Source organism: Alligator mississippiensis, chromosome 8, assembly GCF_030867095.1.
Source record: "Alligator mississippiensis isolate rAllMis1 chromosome 8, rAllMis1, whole genome shotgun sequence".
NCBI lineage: Eukaryota > Metazoa > Chordata > Crocodylia > Alligatoridae > Alligator > Alligator mississippiensis.
In genome coordinates, this window is record NC_081831.1 from 67250067 (window position 1) to 67267862 (window position 17796).

Sequence of the window (17796 nt, forward strand, 5' to 3'; positions counted from 1 at the left end):
ATTTACTTACGTGAATGGGTAAAAACCCAAATGAAACAAACCTCTTTCTTGAACTTGAAATACCTTTTTTCCTTCTTTTTTGGTTATTCACTTTGCCAGAAAACAACAACAACAGTTTGTTTCAAGTTGACATTTCAAGTGCTTTCAAACATTTCAAATATATATATATTTTTATATTTCCGTTCAACAAGCAAACCAAGGAATCAGTCTTTTGTACCGCTCCCAGAGAGAAGTAGGGGTTGGGCATTTGGAAAGACCGTGTTTCTTAGGGAATTTCCATCTGCTTTCTCGTGGGAGGAGTCGAGTGTGGGTCGCAGTCCTTTGGATCATTGTCCACAATCCTTAACTTTCCCCATTGGTCCTGGAGCATAACTTGGTATGGATTTTACTTCAAAGGCAATAAGCCATAACAGCTTTCTCACGAATCAATACTAGGGGACAGTAAGGGAAAGCAACAGCAAGCTCAGTCAGGAACGATAAGTGAGGGTTTTCCCTAGCGTTAGGCACACTCAGTAAGGTTGTTGAAGAGGAAAATAAGTAGATCAAGTGGACATGCATGCCTGGTGCTCAGAGGAAGCCTGTTTATGCCCTAAATGTTGTTGAAGGTTGGTTCCTCCTTACACACAGATTACTTTTCCTGATCATTGAGACCTTGCCTTTCACAATGACCTTCTTCTGTTCCTGTTTTTACCCATTACTTTTTGTTAATGCTTATTGACTCAGGTTGAGGGCTTTTCATTCTCTCCTTTGTATCTAAGTTCAGTGTCCCTAGCCACCTTCTCCCTTACCCACCCTCTACTTCCATATGCTACACACAGGTTGAAAATATCAGCCGTTGGTTTTGTATAAGCCGTTTTTAGGGTCCTTTGGGGTGGATAGATGGTATGGGTGGTAATGAATGTCAATGAGATCCTTCTGAGCACACAGAGGTTGCTGCACTTCTCTCCAGCTCACACAATTTCTAGCCAAATTCACACTCCATAATGTTATCATGTGGGGTCTCCTTAAATCCTTGCTTGGGATAAACAGTCATAGATAGGACTAGTTCCCACAGTGCTGTGACTGAAACACCTGATTTAAACCTCCTTAAATTTGAGGGGGAGGGGGAGTTTAGATTTGGATGTACAGTTCACTGCATCAAGCCTGTCTCTAATATCTGAGAGTCAAAGACATATTTCTGAGAAAGGTACTCAAAAACTGAAGCAGAGTAGAGCTTTATCCATAGCATGTTTGCTCTGTGGCTTTCTTCATGATTTAGTCATCCTCCAAATGTTACCTCCTGCCAGAGAAAGGCTGTTTTGTTTGTTTTAAAGACATTTGCTCTGATGGCTCTACTTGCTGCTGCTGCAGATGATCTGTCCTGTCTAGAAAAGTGACTGATTTTCTGCAGCTGATGAAGTTAACCACTGAGTCTGGCCATTCAGCTACCAGATGCATCTGCATATTTGCTGCTCCTTTTGGAAGCATCCAGTTTTTGAGTAAACTTGTGCTGAGATGTAGCCAGCTAATCTCCAAGCCGATTATGGTGACAGATTTGCAAGTGGATGAAGAAGAGTTGTTTGGCTTATTCCCCCTTCCTTCCCCTCTCGTTTTCCCAAGTCCATCTGTAAAATTGTCCCAGCTACTGTGTCAGGGTCATTTCATCACAGCTGATTTCTGAGAGCAAATAAGCCTGCATGCTTTCTGACATGTTTTCACTGAAGCACCATATGGGATTCACAAGTTTCAGTCTTGTCTGTAACAGCTCCCTCTTTTTCCAACCCAGTATTTTTAATGCCTCTCCCTAATAGTGATGTGATGAACAGAAAGAGCGAAGGTGCAAGAAATGCCTCTGGTGAGGGGAGAAGAGAGAGAAAACATTTCCAAGGGAGGCATTCAGAGCCAGCTCCAGAACATGACCTCCTTGCCAAGTAGCTAACACCCTTCTGGGCACTTTCCTCTACCTACGTATTGCTTACGTTGCAGTGGTGGCTGCCCATCCCACCCCTGAACCAGGTTTGGGTGGGTCAGACACAGAACAAAGCCAGTCATTGTTGCAAAGAGCAGTGTAAGCAACTGCAAGCTCAGAGGCATTTCATTTGTTAAGAACAAAGTGACATGTCTCCCTGGCTTTGCCCAGTTTTTATTTGGTCCCTGAGGGTTTCACCTGACTGAGCAATGGCAGAACCCATTTCCATGTCACGCAGAAAGCTTCTGTTGGCGTGTACAACAGCAAAGAATGTGACCGCTGATTTCTCAGAGGCGATCCCCAAGAAACAATGACCTGACCACACTTTTAAACTAATTCTAATCCAATCTCTTGACAAAGTCATAAAGAGACGGCGGTAATCATCTCCTCCCTTGATGTAGTCCTGGTATTATCCATTCTTTGCTTTAACATTAGATCGCAGCTTCATCTTCCCCCTGGCATTACCTTTTCCTGGATTTGCCACATCCTGTCTGTGATGAGGCATCAGACTCATGGAAGCGTGATTGGGGTTGCTCTGCAGGTGTGACTTTCAAGCCTGAACTGCCAGAGGAATGGGTCTCTGAGTCCCCCTTCACTGCCTTGCACCCTCTGTGCATAAAGCGGGTGTGAAAATGCTGCCACTTCAGTAGGGTTAACTTTTGCACTCATGATGCACAGGTATAAACAAACCAGTGGAAAGGGAGAGCACAATCAGACCCTTTAAAGCTTTAGGGAAAGCATCTTGTCTTGTCACGTATCTTTGGGCATCGCATCTCTTTTGAATCATTTTTCTTCTGGAAACTGCAGGAGCAGGGGACAGATCAGTCTGGATTGGCCCTGAATAAATACTCTTCCCCTTAGCACCCATCCTCTGCCACTGTGAGATACAGGACCCTGGGCTACATGGGTACTTCTTATGTTCTTATTGTGGTTCCCGATGAAGTCAAGAATTTGGCATCCCAACATTGAACGTGGCTGCACTGGCACCTTTCATCCATTTTTTTTTTATTACTTATTCTTGATTTCTGCAGCATGCACACATGTTTATTTAGTTTCTTGCACATGGTAGCATTCCTGTTTCTTTTGCTCAATAAATTATGTTGGTTAACAGCTCTCTGTGCCCGGGCAGAGATGTCCATTAACTGAGAATTCGATGTATTTCTCTCTGTCTCTGCACCTCGTGCTTGCTCTGAACAGTCTGCTCTGCAGTCTTGCTGTGGTGTTTGCATTAGGCTGCAGTACTTGCCACTGTTTTGTAAAAGACCCTGTCTGACTTGGATCCAGTCCATTTTCAAGATCTCTTTGCAAAGGGGTGGGTTTTCCTGTCGCTTGTAGCACAGCCTGGTGTAACTGTATCCCACAGGCTAAATCAACGTATTTAGTGACACCAAAATAATCGCTTACTAAAGTAGCCAATAAACTGCTCCCTTCTGCAGTAAGTGTTATATGTTGTCAGGGCAACAGCCCTATTACAGTGATAGCCAGGTTTAGTCAGAATACAGATATATGAAAGCCTGGCCCTCTTTCTGAAGTCACACTGGATCTTTCTGTTTCAGAAGCAGCCATTTTCTGGCTTGTTTATGTGAGATGTTGGCATTTGTTCCTGGACCAGGTGGATATGTTCTAGGGAAATCATATGTGATAATCAATTATTAAACAGTAACAGTCACTTAAATCTGTGGCTGAAAGAAAATGACATTCGTATGTCCAGCTCTTTGAGCAAAGCCCAGCAAACAACCTTTTGTGGGGCAGAAAAATATCAGCATCCAGACCGGCCTTATTCCAGTAGAGACACCTTTTAATAAAGATGACGAGAAGTTGCTTATAAAAGGGTTATCATCAAGAATCAGTGGATTAGTTGGAAGCATTTTATGTGGGAAGGAGGAAGTCTGGCAAATAGATATTTGCCTTTGCTAGATATGCCTTCGTTAAAAATTGGATCCAGTAGTTTGATCCCAGAAGGAAACCTATACAATGCATATGTTGAAATGGAAAAGTAATAATATAGTGCCTGGGTCCTAATTTGAGGTGATCAGAAAATAGCTCTCCCATTCCAGGGGAAATTCTGATGTTTCAAGATTTGTTTTTGTGACCAATCAAAACTAAAAGTCAAAATTACAAAACCTCCCGTGGAAAGTCAGCTCTGAAAACAATTTGGTTTGGAAACGACAAAACCATGCAGTTCTATAAAAGGGCATATTTTAAATTATGTCAAAATAGTTCATTTAGATTATGTCAAAATAAACAGAAAATATTAAATATGCCCTATTAATATATTATCAACATACATACTCCACTATAATATAATCTTCAGATTGAAATGAATCGAAGCGATGACCTCACTATAAGATGTTTTACCTTTCTGAGATCCAGTATTCTCACATTATCAGAATGAAATGAGAAAGCCAAAACAATATTCCCTTGATGCTTTCCCATAGAAAGTGTCATCAAGACTGACACAATCCTATCAGGGTTTTAGGGTTGGCAAAACTGTATCTTCTGATATAAAACTGCTTCCTTTGGGAATCATTGTACTAGACCTTGAACTTATACCACAGAGGATGCAGGCCAGTAGCCTCACGCTCCAAGGCCTGTGCTGGGCCTCTCTGTATTTGATGATGTGAAGCAAAGTGGTCTAAATTTTAGAGTTTCTGAGCACTCCTCCTGTGGCCTTCAGTGGGAATTGTAAGATGCTCAACTCTTCTGCCCAGCTATTTAAATCCGACATACGAAGTTCAGCATGTAATTTTATGCTCAAACACGGACTTTGGCGCCAGCAGCTAGAGGACTGATGAGAAGGCTCATGGTTTCACTACAAAGACGGTTGCATGAACCGGAAGGATGTCTAGAAGAGGTGAGGCAGGAACATGCCAAACCAGGAGGGGATGAGGCATTGTGGCCTCATGGATGTGTTAGACTAGAAATCAGGAGGCACTGCTTCTTTTCTCAGCTCTATCACTCTCTGCTTTGGCGGGAAGGTTAGTTGCTTCACCTCTGTGCTCTCTGTTTCCCATCTGTAAAAATGACATGAATAATATTTCTCTTCTTTTGATGAGCACTGGGTGCATGCCTAGCTCTTATGCAGAGATGAAGGTTGAGAATGTGGGCACTGTATCCTTTTATTTAATGGAGCTGTAAGGTTAGCAAAGCTGTTCTTCATGTAGATGGCCAAGTATAAATCACCTTTGATTTACTTTGAACTTCCCCAGGCTTCCTAATGGTAGCAGTGCCAGTCCATTCATTTTGCAAATACTCTTTTAAGCAGTGCAGGATGACAAATGCGCTCCTGCTTTCTGGTGAAAAGCAAAGGGAAGGACATTTTCTAGGCATTCAAAGGGGTGGGGAGCAGGAGAGCTCTCCTTCATGATGCAAGGTGAAGACCATAGTGACTATGGAGAAAAGCTTCTTGTTGCAGGGGACAGAAGAACATCTCTCTCTTTGACAATTAAAACATCTCTGTATCTAATTCTTATTCACATGCTATTATTTGGGTACTTGCTATTAGTTACCTTATACGTACCCTTTGCCTGCAGGCAGGCAGGACCGGGCAGGTGAGGCCACAGTAGCCCCTTGCACCTCTCCCCTGGTCCTTCTGCACAGTGAGCACACAGTGACACAACAAAGGGGAATGTCATGGCTGTGAAATGCCCCATTAAGTCTCTGCTTTTCCACCTGGGATCCTTTTTGTCTGCTTTTCGGTTTTGGCTGCAGTCCTATCTTTTCATACAACTTGATCTCTGTGGCAGGCTGACAAAAATATCATTCATCAGTTGTGTAAGTATGGTAGGGCAAAGGTGGCCAATGTGTGGCAGCACGTGTGCTGCAAGTGGCATGAGCGTCCTGCACGTGTGGAATGCAGCGGACTGGGGAGGGGACAGGCAGCACAGTAGGAGATGGGGCAGGAAGGAGAAAGCAGAGCGGCAGATTGGGCAGGGGAAGGGGACTGGAGTGGCAATCGGGGAGAGCGCAAGACTAATTTGTGTCATGTCTGCCATACAGGTTGGCCCCCACTGAGGTAGGGGAGGCTGTCATGGTGGCAGCTAGAATGGCATAGCTAGAATTCTCGCTAGGTCAAAAATGGCCTCCATTAACTAGCTGCTGAACCCTTGCAGGCTGGCCTTGCACCTAGACAAGAGAGAAAGCATGAGCAAGCTGGGACTTTTTGCTACTCCCAAAACTAATGTGACTTCTTCAAGTGAGGTCTCACTCTTGATTATTGAGGAATGAGCAATTCACTGATTACCAACTCATGAGACCTTCTCTTGGGACTTTGGACCAAACTTTTATCATGCTTTGGAAAGCCTTATATTCTGTTTTCTCCTTCCTCTGTTCAGCATTTCCCTGCCCACCCTTCCATCCAGCCGATGTGGCTCAGTGTGTTACAAGCATGGGGGTAGCAATGCAAATGCTGTAATACAAGTTTGGGAGGATGATGCTACTGCAGTGCAAGCCTTTGAGCCTGCTCTGTGGGCATTTAGATACTAGATTTCCATTATTCAGACTGAGGCTGCACTCGGTGATGATGTGTAGAGGAAAAGTATTGCGCATTTTCCTCCCACCACCTCGACTCTCAAGGCAGCCATGGCTGAACTTGTTCACCTCCGCGCGTGGAAAAAGTTTTTATATAATGATACGATACAGGCATTGTGAAAGTTGGAGAGGTGCTGCTTGCATAGATGACTTGAGTAGGAGCCATCTGTAGTGTCATTTTCCAAACATCTTTTGGGGGAAGCAGCCAAAAGCTCTGAAGATGGAAGGATTTAGTCTCCAGGGGTGAAGCACAGGGTGGTAAGTGACCTCCTCTTGCTGTGGGCCAGTGACAGGACAGGGTTTTCCCAAAGCCTGGGCTCTCTTGTCTTCTGACTTCTCATCATCTACCTGCATCATCCAGGCAAGTCCCAAGCCTGGCTGCTTCTGCAGGCAGGAGACCCTTGTTCCCTCTGGCTCACTCCTCTGTGTCTCTGAGTCTACGATGTTTTCTCAGCTATTCCAAGTGAAAATAGACACTCCAAGTCCCAATACAGATTTTTCTCACTGTTTCAGGAGCAGACCCTTACCTGACCATTAAATGTGAGAATCAGAAAGTTCGCTCTGCTGTCCAGCAAGACACTGTCAATGCCATTTTTGACACTCAAGCAGTTTTCTACAGAAAGAACATTGACCGTCCCATTACTGTCCAGGTAAGGAGGAGAGTCTGGGTGTGCTGCAGTGCCGGCAAAAAGAGGAACATTATGTCAGGGGGGAAAGCTCATTTCCTTCCATGGTATCTGTGTGTACCTTAGTAACATAAAGTAGCACGTGGTTTTAAATAAATTTGACTTTGATGGGATGAGGGTCTGACAAGCATTAACTGTTTCTTCACTAGATTGATACCCAGGCTGCGAGAATCACTGCTTCTCCACGACAGCAATGGCTGGAGCAATTCAGCTGTTTATATTGACCTTTGTATAGAGACCATATTTATTCGTATACTGCATGCCGCTGGATAAGACAAACACTTTGTTTTGGGAAGGCAGAATAAAGAAAAAAAAGACTTGAAAATAAGTAATTTAATAGAACAAGTAATAAATTGCAATCTTCATTTGTGGACCTCAAAATATTTTACAAGGGTGCTAGAGTATCTTTACCCCCATTTTATAGGGGAGAAAGAAAAGTTAATTGATTTGTCCCAAGTCTCTCATTGAATTAATGGAAGAACCAAGATGGGAACCCCAGACTCCACTCACAGGGTTAGTCCCTGGCACGCAGAATGCTAGGGGATGTGAGATGCTTTTTCCTTAATTGGTAGGATGACCCCTAAATCAATCCAGTCTTCTTAGCACTGAATGCCAGAGAGGGAAGTTAGTTTTACAGCGCTACAAGGACTGTACTTTGAGGATGGTATGTCTTGACACCTGGCATTCCTAAGCTGAAAGGTATCTCCTTGGTCCCCCATGGGTAAAAAAGGATGAGAGAACAGCTATCATCATAAAGCTCAGAATATAGTCATGGGTGAATGTAACCTGAAAAAACAGCTGACAAGAAGGGCAGGTTTGTGCATCATCACAAGCCGGTTTTACTCTGATTACCAGTGGGTACCGAGGCAATACCCCTCCTATCTTTCTACAACACTGCATTCAACCCCTTTCACTTTCCCAGCTCAAACAAGAACAATTACAGCAAATCAGGCAACTACTTCAGTAATCAGGGGCTTTGCATTCCCATCCAGATCCACCCCCAGGAGAACTATGTGCTTCTCTAGCAACACAAACCAGCCTCAAAGCTGCTTGTACTTGGCAATGGTGGATTCTCCCACGTGGTGTGGTGAGGTAGAGCTGCCAAGGAGACATATGTGGGTCAAAGGAGGCATGGACAAAACCAGCTGCAAGAGCAGTTCCTCTGGGGCTATAACTAGTTAAGCATAAAGCAGCCATCCGGGGGCAAGGATGGGTTGTGAGGTGGAGTCGGCATCTTATTAGGTGCAGGTTGTTATTGTTGCTGGACCCAATTATCCCGTTTTCATTCATTTTTTAGGTAGGACGTGACCTAGTGAGCATTATTATGAGTTTGTGTATTCCTGTATTTTCATAGATTCATAGATGCATAGATTCATATTTATTTGCATGGCATATAGGTAGTATAGAGCAGGCTTCAGGCCCTAGGAAATTAGCCACATTTAGTACACACCCTTCCTTTCTTGTGTTCCAGAGGGTTGATACGGGTGCCCCTCATCTGCCAGGGCTCTCTTAAGCAGTAGTTGAAAGGAAAGCAGTGTCTTGGCTCCAGTTATTTCTTCTCCCTCACAATTGTGTCTGTAGGTCTGGAACAGCAACATCTTGTGTGACCAGTTCCTTGGACAAGTGCTGCTGGCAGCATCGCCCAGTGACCCCAGAGAACAGCAGACTCTGCGGCTCCAAGGGAAAGGCGGCAGCGAAGCAGACGAAATGCCGGGTCACATCACCGTCAAGGTTGTTTCCAGCGATGACTTTATGGAGCTATGAATACCAAAGCCCTGTGGACCCAGACAAAGCTGTCACCTCGCGGCTGGGGGCCTTGTCTGTGCTTTCAGTGTGAGTGACTTGGGAGCAAAGATTGCACAAAACCATAAATCATTTTAAAAGAAAAGCCCCTTTGTTCCCCATCTTAGCACAGCTATAAGCGGGAGAGGCTTTTATACAGAAAGAAAATATATCATGCAGCAACTATAGTAGTAGGGGGCAACACTAATTCAGTGACCAAGCTCATTACAAACCACCACACTATCTGTCCTTCCCAGATATTTGGTGCATCGTACTATATCATGGCACATCATATTACAGCATATCTGACTACTCTTGGAGGGCTTCAGTGCAATGTGTTTCTTATGTTATATTTTTTTATGGCAATGAGAGTGGAGCCAGACAGGAAAGAAGCTAATTTCAATGGTGACACCTGGAAGGGTAAGGGGCAAAGGTGGCATCCTGGGCCCAAATGCTTGTCCACTATTGGAGACGTTTAATAGCATGGTTTTCATTTATGAGGCGAATTGTTCTGGTCTTAAGTGAGTTGAAACTGGCTTCCTTTTATATAATGCTACAATTGCTCTTATTAATGGTACTCTTATTATGTGACTGTCTCCAGTGAAATGTCACTGCTCGAGGAATCAGAGCACTTATTTTGCATAGGCCTAGGAAACCCTGCAGAAGAGGAATCCCAGTGGTCAAATGGCAGTAGGACTAAATGGTTGAGCAGTGTTACTAGTGTGAGTTTTGCCTGGGTAAAGACTACTGGACTTGCCCTCATAGTCTTTCTTCCTGAGCCAGCCAGCAAGCTGAGGTCTCTGACCATGAGAAGGCACCTACAAATCCAACGATGACTTTGACCTGGTAGAAACTCAGTAAGAAGAGTCTCTAGTCGCAAGAGCCTCTCTGAATAGCAGTTTGATACGTAAGACACTTTCCCAAAGGGCTATCCTTGTTGTTAACCATTCCCTTCATGACTCTTGTACTGCTGAGCATGGTACCAAGGATTCACTGCAGGAGGACACAGCCCTCCTGGGGTGGGTATGGAAGGTAGAGCTGTAGTAGGCTAGTTTTGGGGTTTTTTTTTTTTAAATCACACCCAATTTTGTGTGAGGGACTAATAGCCTTTAACCAGCTGTATCATAGGGCTAAGTTCTCCCACAGAGTCGGCCAAGATAGAAGCTTCCTTCCAGCCTTTGCAGGTAGCCTACTAGTTAGGTTTTGCTTGAACAGAAAGCACCTGTGCCGTTGAGCGAGGTAGCGGATTCTAGGTGTAAAATCAATTCATAATGAGCTCCAGGCCCTTCACTGTTCGCCTGTTCATTGTTAGCGTTGCAAATTCTGCTCTTGGGTTTCAGCTTTCAGCTTTGTGTTGAGACAACGGCTGAATCCTGGGAAAAGCTGCATTTTCACTCATGCGGAAGTGACTCCAGGCATCTTGTGAATTTTTTTCTAGTGGGTGAAATGCTTTAGGGCAGAATTACATGAATATTTCTGGAAAATATTGTGAAGATTTGTTCTGCAGCTTGAAACACCCCACTGGCCCTGTGTGAAAATGAGATGAGCGGTGTCCTGAGGCGGGGAGGGAACACACAAATGAATGTGCCGCTGTGCTAGTTGACTGCCATTGGCTTGGTTTCATGTGTCAAATCTTCATATCCAGCGATAGCCCTGAAAAGGCTTGTGACAAACCAGTTTCACATTATGCCAGTATATGCATGCATTTTGCATAATTTGCATAATTGTACTCTGCAAGTTGAAGAGTTTCTGGATATTCTTTTGGGTGAGGGAAGTATGCATCTGCAGGAGTGTAAAGGTTCAGCTTTCCCAGACAGCTCAGGCCCTGGACAAGCAAGAATGCTTTTAAAGGCCAGGTACAAACATCACAAAGCCTCTGGGTTCTGCTTGAGTAGCTGCTGGCAATTACCAGGCCTGAGTCTCTTTGCCCGCTATTTTGACACCCTCGTAACTCCGGTGTCTGCAGTGGAGTTACTCCAGACCTGCAGCAATACAAGCCAGCAAGAGACTTGCGCTCTTCAGGTGCACAATAATTACGCAAGGTCCCAGATTTTAAAACAAGACATCTTTCTGAAGTCTCACCAGCTGGCAGGGAGGGATGCTCAGGGTGGAGCCTTGCGAAACCAGCAAAGCCTCCACTGCATGAGCTCCAGGAGGGCCCAGAAAACAGATGTTTAAAATGGAGCAGATAATAAAAGCTGCTCCTGTGGACTGGATCGTATGCTAGTCAGCAGAACTGTCCCCTCAGAGGTGCGCCGCTCTGAAGTGGGGTATGGCCCCCAGGTAGTCATGTATCCATTTGTTGGCAGAAGCCCTTTACCTTTTGCAAACTAAAAGAAACATGGGCTGCAACAGCTCCTGTGTGCTTGCCTAAAAAAGGCACAAAGCAGCCCAACTTTCTTGTAAAGGTGCTAGAAACTGCAAAAATTACAATCCCAGAGATCCAGGTCTCTACCCTGTGGTGTGCAGCTATGCTGGCCTGACAAGAAGGAGCGGTAGGGAGGGCTCGACTAAGGTCATCGAAGCTGGGGGTGGTTCTGTGGTCTCATTCCCTTCTTGCAAGGCTCTCCCACAGAAACAGAGATAAGTGTTGACTTACTGATACTAATAACTGGTAAATTCAGACAGTGGAGAGGGAGCATTGCCTTGGGCATGCTTCCAGCACAACACCATTGCCTGGCATGTATGAAGGAGTTGGGCATTTTATGATCAATAGGATTATCTGTGGTTCTGCATTAATTAGTGTTTGGAAATGAGATGTCAGTGTAACAACAGCCTGGGCAGCATTTGCCTATTAGCAGGTGTTAATGCAAGCTGGGGAATGCCCAGTGGGGTGTGTGACTCACGGAGGCAGCTGACTGCCTTGTTACCCTACCCAACCATATGGAAGATGGAAACAGGCCCTGGTAGGGGGAAGAAGCCGGACTTAGCTGGGTGTTGTCTGCTCCTGAAGCCAGACCCCAGGAAGAAGATGAGGTTGGACCAGTAGGGCTGAAATGGCATCTTCTCATGGCACTATGCATCTTCTTGTGTCTATGAGGCTAGGGTAAGCAATGGGTTTCCGCTTATAAGAGAAACATCATGCATCAAAGGTATGGGCATCTCTACAGAACACAAGAGTGTAGAAAAAGTAAGTGTAGTATCAAGCAAGAAAGATTTTTTTGAGAAGAGACAAAATGTTTGGCAATCCTGCCAGTGGAAAGGCCTCAGGAAGCTGAATGGGTTTGTTCCGACTTTTTTAGAGCGAGACTTTTTTTCGTTTCCGTACGTTCATGCCCTCTGTAGGAAGGCAATGGCTGAGCAATGCAGAAACAGAGAGAGGCCAAGCCAGGCTGTAGATGCACTCCTAGGCCTCCCTGTGCTGGGTCTGTTAAAGTGTTCAGTGCTGCCAGTTTGCAAACACTCCTGCGTAACCTTTTCTTTGCCTTCATTTGTACCCTGCAAGTGAATTAGACAAGTGGTTACCGCATCTTTGGCCCAAGTGCCACTGTATCTTGGATTGGGTGAACAAAATCCACACCCAGCCTCACTGGGGCTTTGCTGATGTGATCTCTGCCCCTTCTCTTTTGTGAAGCTCCCTTCCCTCCCCCTCAGTCTTCTCATCTACAGACACAATTACAGCACAGAAAATGCCCAGTTTCCCTCCCCTCAGCCAAGCGTAGGCCGATGCTGATTTATGGCTCCCTGGCTCACAGGACCAGTCATCTCCAAGGAGAATAATAGATTGAATTTGCTGAGCACAAGGCACAGTAATGTGTCCAGAGTTGGAAAGGAACCACTTTGCTTGGGCTTTAGTTGTTTGTCTCAATTAAATCCTAATGGTTTCAACATATCCCATTCTCCAGCATAGGCGTGGTAGACATAGCTTTGCTGTAACACAGCTCTCCCTGCCCTAAAAGACACATTTTCATTGGGAAATGCAGAAGGGAGGAGGACAAGACTTCTGTGTGCTAACAGGAGGTGTCTGGGAGCTAAATATCACAAGCAGTGCTCACCGTCTGTTAAATATTGTGACCGTCTCTCAGCTCCTTGGGGAAAATGGATCAGATCGACAGCAAGTTAGCACAGCTCCATCACCTTCGATGTAGATTTGCACAGCAGAAGACATAGCCTGATAGAGTCCCCTGCATTTTCAAAGTCAGCACTATAACTATTATGCCATTATAGCAATTGCCACTATAGCGTGAGGAAGCATTTTGTGGGGCTTCATAGTTCCTCCCTCAGCACGGTTTTTCTCCTGGCATTGCGCTGGTGCAGGAGCACAGGCACGGTACTCTCGTCCACTGCTCCCCGCTGCGTCTGAGGCTGGATACTTCAGATGGAGGAGCAAATATCCCCATATCCACTGAGGGCCTGATTCACTGCATATGCTGACTTTAATCAAGAGAAAGACGCCCCACAGCTCTGTGAGAAGGCTCAGGGCCACATCCTTCGCTGATGCATTGTAGCTACATCAATTAAATAGCTGGAGCTTGTGTACTACTTTGGCAGTACTAAGGCAGTATGTGGTGCTCCCTGACCCCACCTGGAAAACAGCTTCTTGCGGGAAGCATGTGAATTGAGAGTGCTCATCTTATTTTCACTGAGTGAGTCGCACCCCCTGCCCCCTTTCCTGCTCTTGTGTTACAGACACAAGTGCTTCCCGATGGGCGCCCTGGGTTCATTAAGTGTATTACCAGCAACTCTTCTCCTAAGTCTGGAGAAAAGCCCAGTTCTCTATACTGCCCCAGTGCTGGTAAGGTGTCCCTCACAAGAAGGTCTGTTCCCACAAATGCAGACACTCATGACAACACACTGCACCTGCTTGAATCAAGCCTTGATTCTCAAATAGGCTTCCTTTCCACCTTCTGCTTGCTAAAGGCCTCAGTCACAGCCAGGGTGCCCATCATAGAGGACAGTCCTCTATCGATACAAAACCAATGCCTTTATGTCCTCTATTTTTCTCTTCAAGAGTAAAATAGAGGACATAAAGGCAGCCGGTCTTGTATCAATAGAGAACAGAGTAGCAGAAAACTGGACTGTCCTCTATGACGGCTGCCCTAGTCATGGCCCTCTAGGGTCAATGAACTTTGGTGAGCATTTAGTTAGGTCCCACAGCAGCATGGGTTGAAGTTTTCAGAGGTTTTTAAGCATGTCTAACAGAAGCAAGGAGAGCCTCTGAAAATCAGCCCCCCCCAATCACCAGAAGTACTTTAAACCAATCACCCTAAACTAACGCCCCCACCCTTTGAAAATAGTAGGCGTTAGATGTCACTTGAATGCAATGGGACTGTGATTCTCAGCTGGGCTCACACCTGCTGGATGGATTTCAACTCTTGCACTATTGTTTTTCATACTGTATAAGCATTTTGCAGCACTGGTACTTTTATATTGTGGGAGATAATCTATGTACTTCCTAGAGAATAAACTTTTTTTATTACGTTATCTGCACTGTTGTCATTTGCGTTAGTGTAACTGGGGATGATAAAAACAAAACAAAACAGGTAAGTTGAGCTAAGGAAAGGAAGCTTCCACAGTGAGAGTCTTCAGGTCAGAAACTAGAAATTAAAACTAGTTTAAAAGGCTAGGGTGAGCACTCAGTTGTCATGACCCAACTAGTCCACAAGGTGGCAATGCTGCTCTACTGGTCTCAGAAACCCTTTTTTCTTCCTTTTGCTTTTGCTTTAGGGCGGTCTAATCACTTTACAAACAAAACCGGTACATCACTCTTCCTTGTAGTAATGCATCAGTTGCTCTGTCCATGACGGTGTTTCTCAGCTAAAGAGGAGACGCACACACCTTTTACCCCCTCGCCATCAGATAAGAGCTAAAGTGAGCCTTAAACTTTGGGATGTTTGACCCTGCGTGGGCATGCCCTATTGGCGGCAGTGGTCCCTGATGCCACCCCCAAAAAAGCAGATAACTGAAACCAGCCCTCTTCCTTCAAGTCTACTTTTCTGGAGGCAACTTTCTGTATGCAAAAGGGGAGCTTTACTGCTGGCTCAAGGGTGGGGGCGTGGGGGAGCAGGAATCCCTGGCGTGTTGGTTCAGCTTGCTTTCCCGGCTGGCTCCGATTCTGATTTTTTCAAGCCCAGTCCAAAGGGCCAATGCTTGTCTCAGCCAAGCTGGGTAAACCAAGCATAACTACATTGACATAGTCTTTCTAGACTTTAAGAAGGCCTTTGACACTGTCTCTCATCCCATCTTCATCAAGAAATTAAGTGACTGCAGCATTGATGCCTGCACAGTTGGATGGGTAAAAAAACTGGCTGATGGGGCGCATCCAGAGAGTAGTGGTGGATGGGTTGTACTCAACCTGTGGAGATGTGAGCAGTGGGTTACCCCAGGGCTCGGTCCTCGGGCCTGCACTTTTTAACATCTTCATCAGTGACTTGGACAAGGGGGTGGAAAGCACGCTGTCCAAATTTGCTGATGACACTAAGATGTGGGGCGAGGTGGACACACTTGAAGGGAGAGAGAGGCTGCAACTAGATTTAGACAGACTACAAAAGTGGGCAGACGAGAATAGGATGGGGTTCAACATAGATAAATGCAGGGTGCTGCACCTTGGGAGAAGGAATCCATAGCATACATACAGGCTGGGGAGTTCCCCTCTTGAAAGCACAGAGGCGGAACGGGATCTTGGAGTCATTACTGACTCCAAGATGAACATGAGCCGCCAATGCCAGACTGCAGCCAGCAAGGCCAGCCATACCTTGTCATGCATCCAAAGGTGCATCTCAAGCCGGTCCAGAGAGGTGATACTCCCCCTCTATGAGAATTTGTCAGACCACAGTTGGAGTGCTGCGTCCAGTACTGGGCACCGCACTTCAAAGGGGATGTGGCCAGCCTGGAAAGGGTTCAGAGGAGGGCCACCTGCTTGGTGAGAGGGCAGCAGGACAGGCCCTACGAGGGGAGACTGAGGGACCTGAACCTGTTCAGCCTCAGCAAGAGGAGGCTGAGGGGGGACCTGGTGGCTGCCTACAAACTCATCAGGGGAGATCAACAGCAAATAGGTAGAGCCCTTTTCTCCCCAGCACCACCTGGGGTGATGAGGAACAATGGTACTAAGCTGATGGAGAATAGGTTTAGGTTAGAGATCAGAAGGCAATATTTTACAGTTAGGGTGGCCAAAATCTGGAACCAACTTCCCAGGGAAGTGGTCCTCGCCCTTACCTTGGGCAAATTCAAGAGGAGGTTGGACGATCACCTGTCTGGGGTCTTGTGAACCCAGCATTCATTCCTGCCTGTGGCAGGGGGTCAGGCTAGATGATCTGTTCAGTTCCCTCCTGACCCTAGCTACTATGAAACTATGACATCAGTGGGGTTTCCTTCCCTACTCTGGCACATAGAGGAGGGTAGAAAACAGACACCCCCCTTCCCTCTTTTCCTGGCATTCAGTGGTAGCTTGCTTCCTTACTGACGTGTAGCTTTGCATTTCCCACTCTATTCCTAATGGAGCATGAAACAAACTCCACCACAAGAACCCTGACCACACAGGGTATCTACACCAACCCTGCTCCCCCATGCTCAGCCCACCCAAACCCACCTCCTTCCAGCTGCCAGGTCACCAAGAACAAGCACCCGGCCTCTCCTCCAGGATGCAGACTCTCTCACCACAGCTAGACACGAAAATCCAGGTGGTGGCCGAGCGCTGAGGCAAGTTCAAAGCAGCTCAGAGTCTGACTTCCTACCTAACAATGGACTTGCAGAGATGTAGTTAGCTGTGTTAGTCCGAAGGCAAGGTAGACTTGCATCCTAGACTAAGTGAAGTAGATTTGCTGCAGTACAGCTACTGCAGAAAGAAGTCCTTTCACAGTGTCTAATGGAAGTGAGCTTCAGCTCATAATCACTTGTGCCATATATCTACCTTAGTTAGTCTAGAAGATACAAGTCTACCCTACTTTCTAATGGACTTGCACACAGCAAAACTGCTTCAGAGTTTCATTTATTATTACAAGTGCCCGGTGCTTCCCAGGCTAAAACTCCATTCTCTGTTCCTAATAATTTTGGCAAACCTTAGGCAGAAATTTTACACATCAGCTATGAAAGGCATAGAAACAAACCATCCCGATGCACAGGAAGATACCAAGTATGGCAGAAGATCAGCTTGGCTTAGCAAGGAACTCTTCAGTGAGCTAAGCCATAAAAAGGAAGCTTACAGAAGTGGAAACTTGGATGAACAACTAAGGAGGAGTACAAGAGTATTGCTTAGGAATTCAGGGATGAAATCAGGAAGGTCAGACCACAACTGAAGTTACAGCTAGCAAGGGATGTAAAGGGTAACAAGAAGGGTTTCTCCAAGTATGTCAGCAACAAGAGGAGGATCAGGGAAAGTGTGGGTCCTTTACTAAATGGGGGAGGCAACTTAGTGACAGATGATGTGGAAAAGGTTGAAGTACTCAACGCCTCTTTTTCCTCAGTCTTCACAAGCAAGATCAGCTCCTACACTACTGCACCTGGCAACACAGTTTGGGCAGGGGGTGAGCAGCCAGAAGTGGTGACAGAACAAGTTAGGCATTATTTAGAAAAGCTGGATGTGTACAAGTCCCTGGGGCTGGATGCAATGCACCTGAGGGTGCTGAGGGAGTTGGCTGATGTGATTGCAGAGCTGCTGGCCATCATCTTTGAAAAACTCATGGCAATTTGGAGAAGTCTCGGATGATTAAAAAAGAGCAAATATAGTGCTCTATATAGAGCAAATATAGGAAAGCTAAGGAAGTACGGGTTGGGTGAATAGGCTGTAAGGTGGATAGCAAACTGACTAAATCATTGGGCTCAGAGGATAGTAAGCAATGGCTTGATGTCTATTTGGCAGCTGATATCAAGCGGAGTGCCTCAGAGGTTGATCCTGGGACTGGTTTTGTTCAA

At 45.7% G+C, this 17796-nt stretch overlaps 1 protein-coding gene across 3 annotated transcripts in view; it reads left to right on the forward strand.

The window, feature by feature from the left end:
• The window catches only part of CAPN6 (calpain 6), an 80973-nt gene extending 66603 nt beyond the window's left edge, over positions 1-14370 (forward strand). For all 3 annotated transcript variants that reach the window (XM_014607161.3, XM_014607160.3, XM_019487821.2), the window contains exons 13-14: positions 6992-7128; positions 8746-14370. In XM_014607161.3, coding sequence (XP_014462647.2) covers positions 6992-7128; positions 8746-8928 — 320 coding nt within the window. In that variant the 3' untranslated portion in view covers positions 8929-14370. The remainder of the gene's footprint in view (positions 1-6991; positions 7129-8745) is intronic.
• The last annotated feature ends 3426 nt before the right edge of the window (positions 14371-17796 follow it).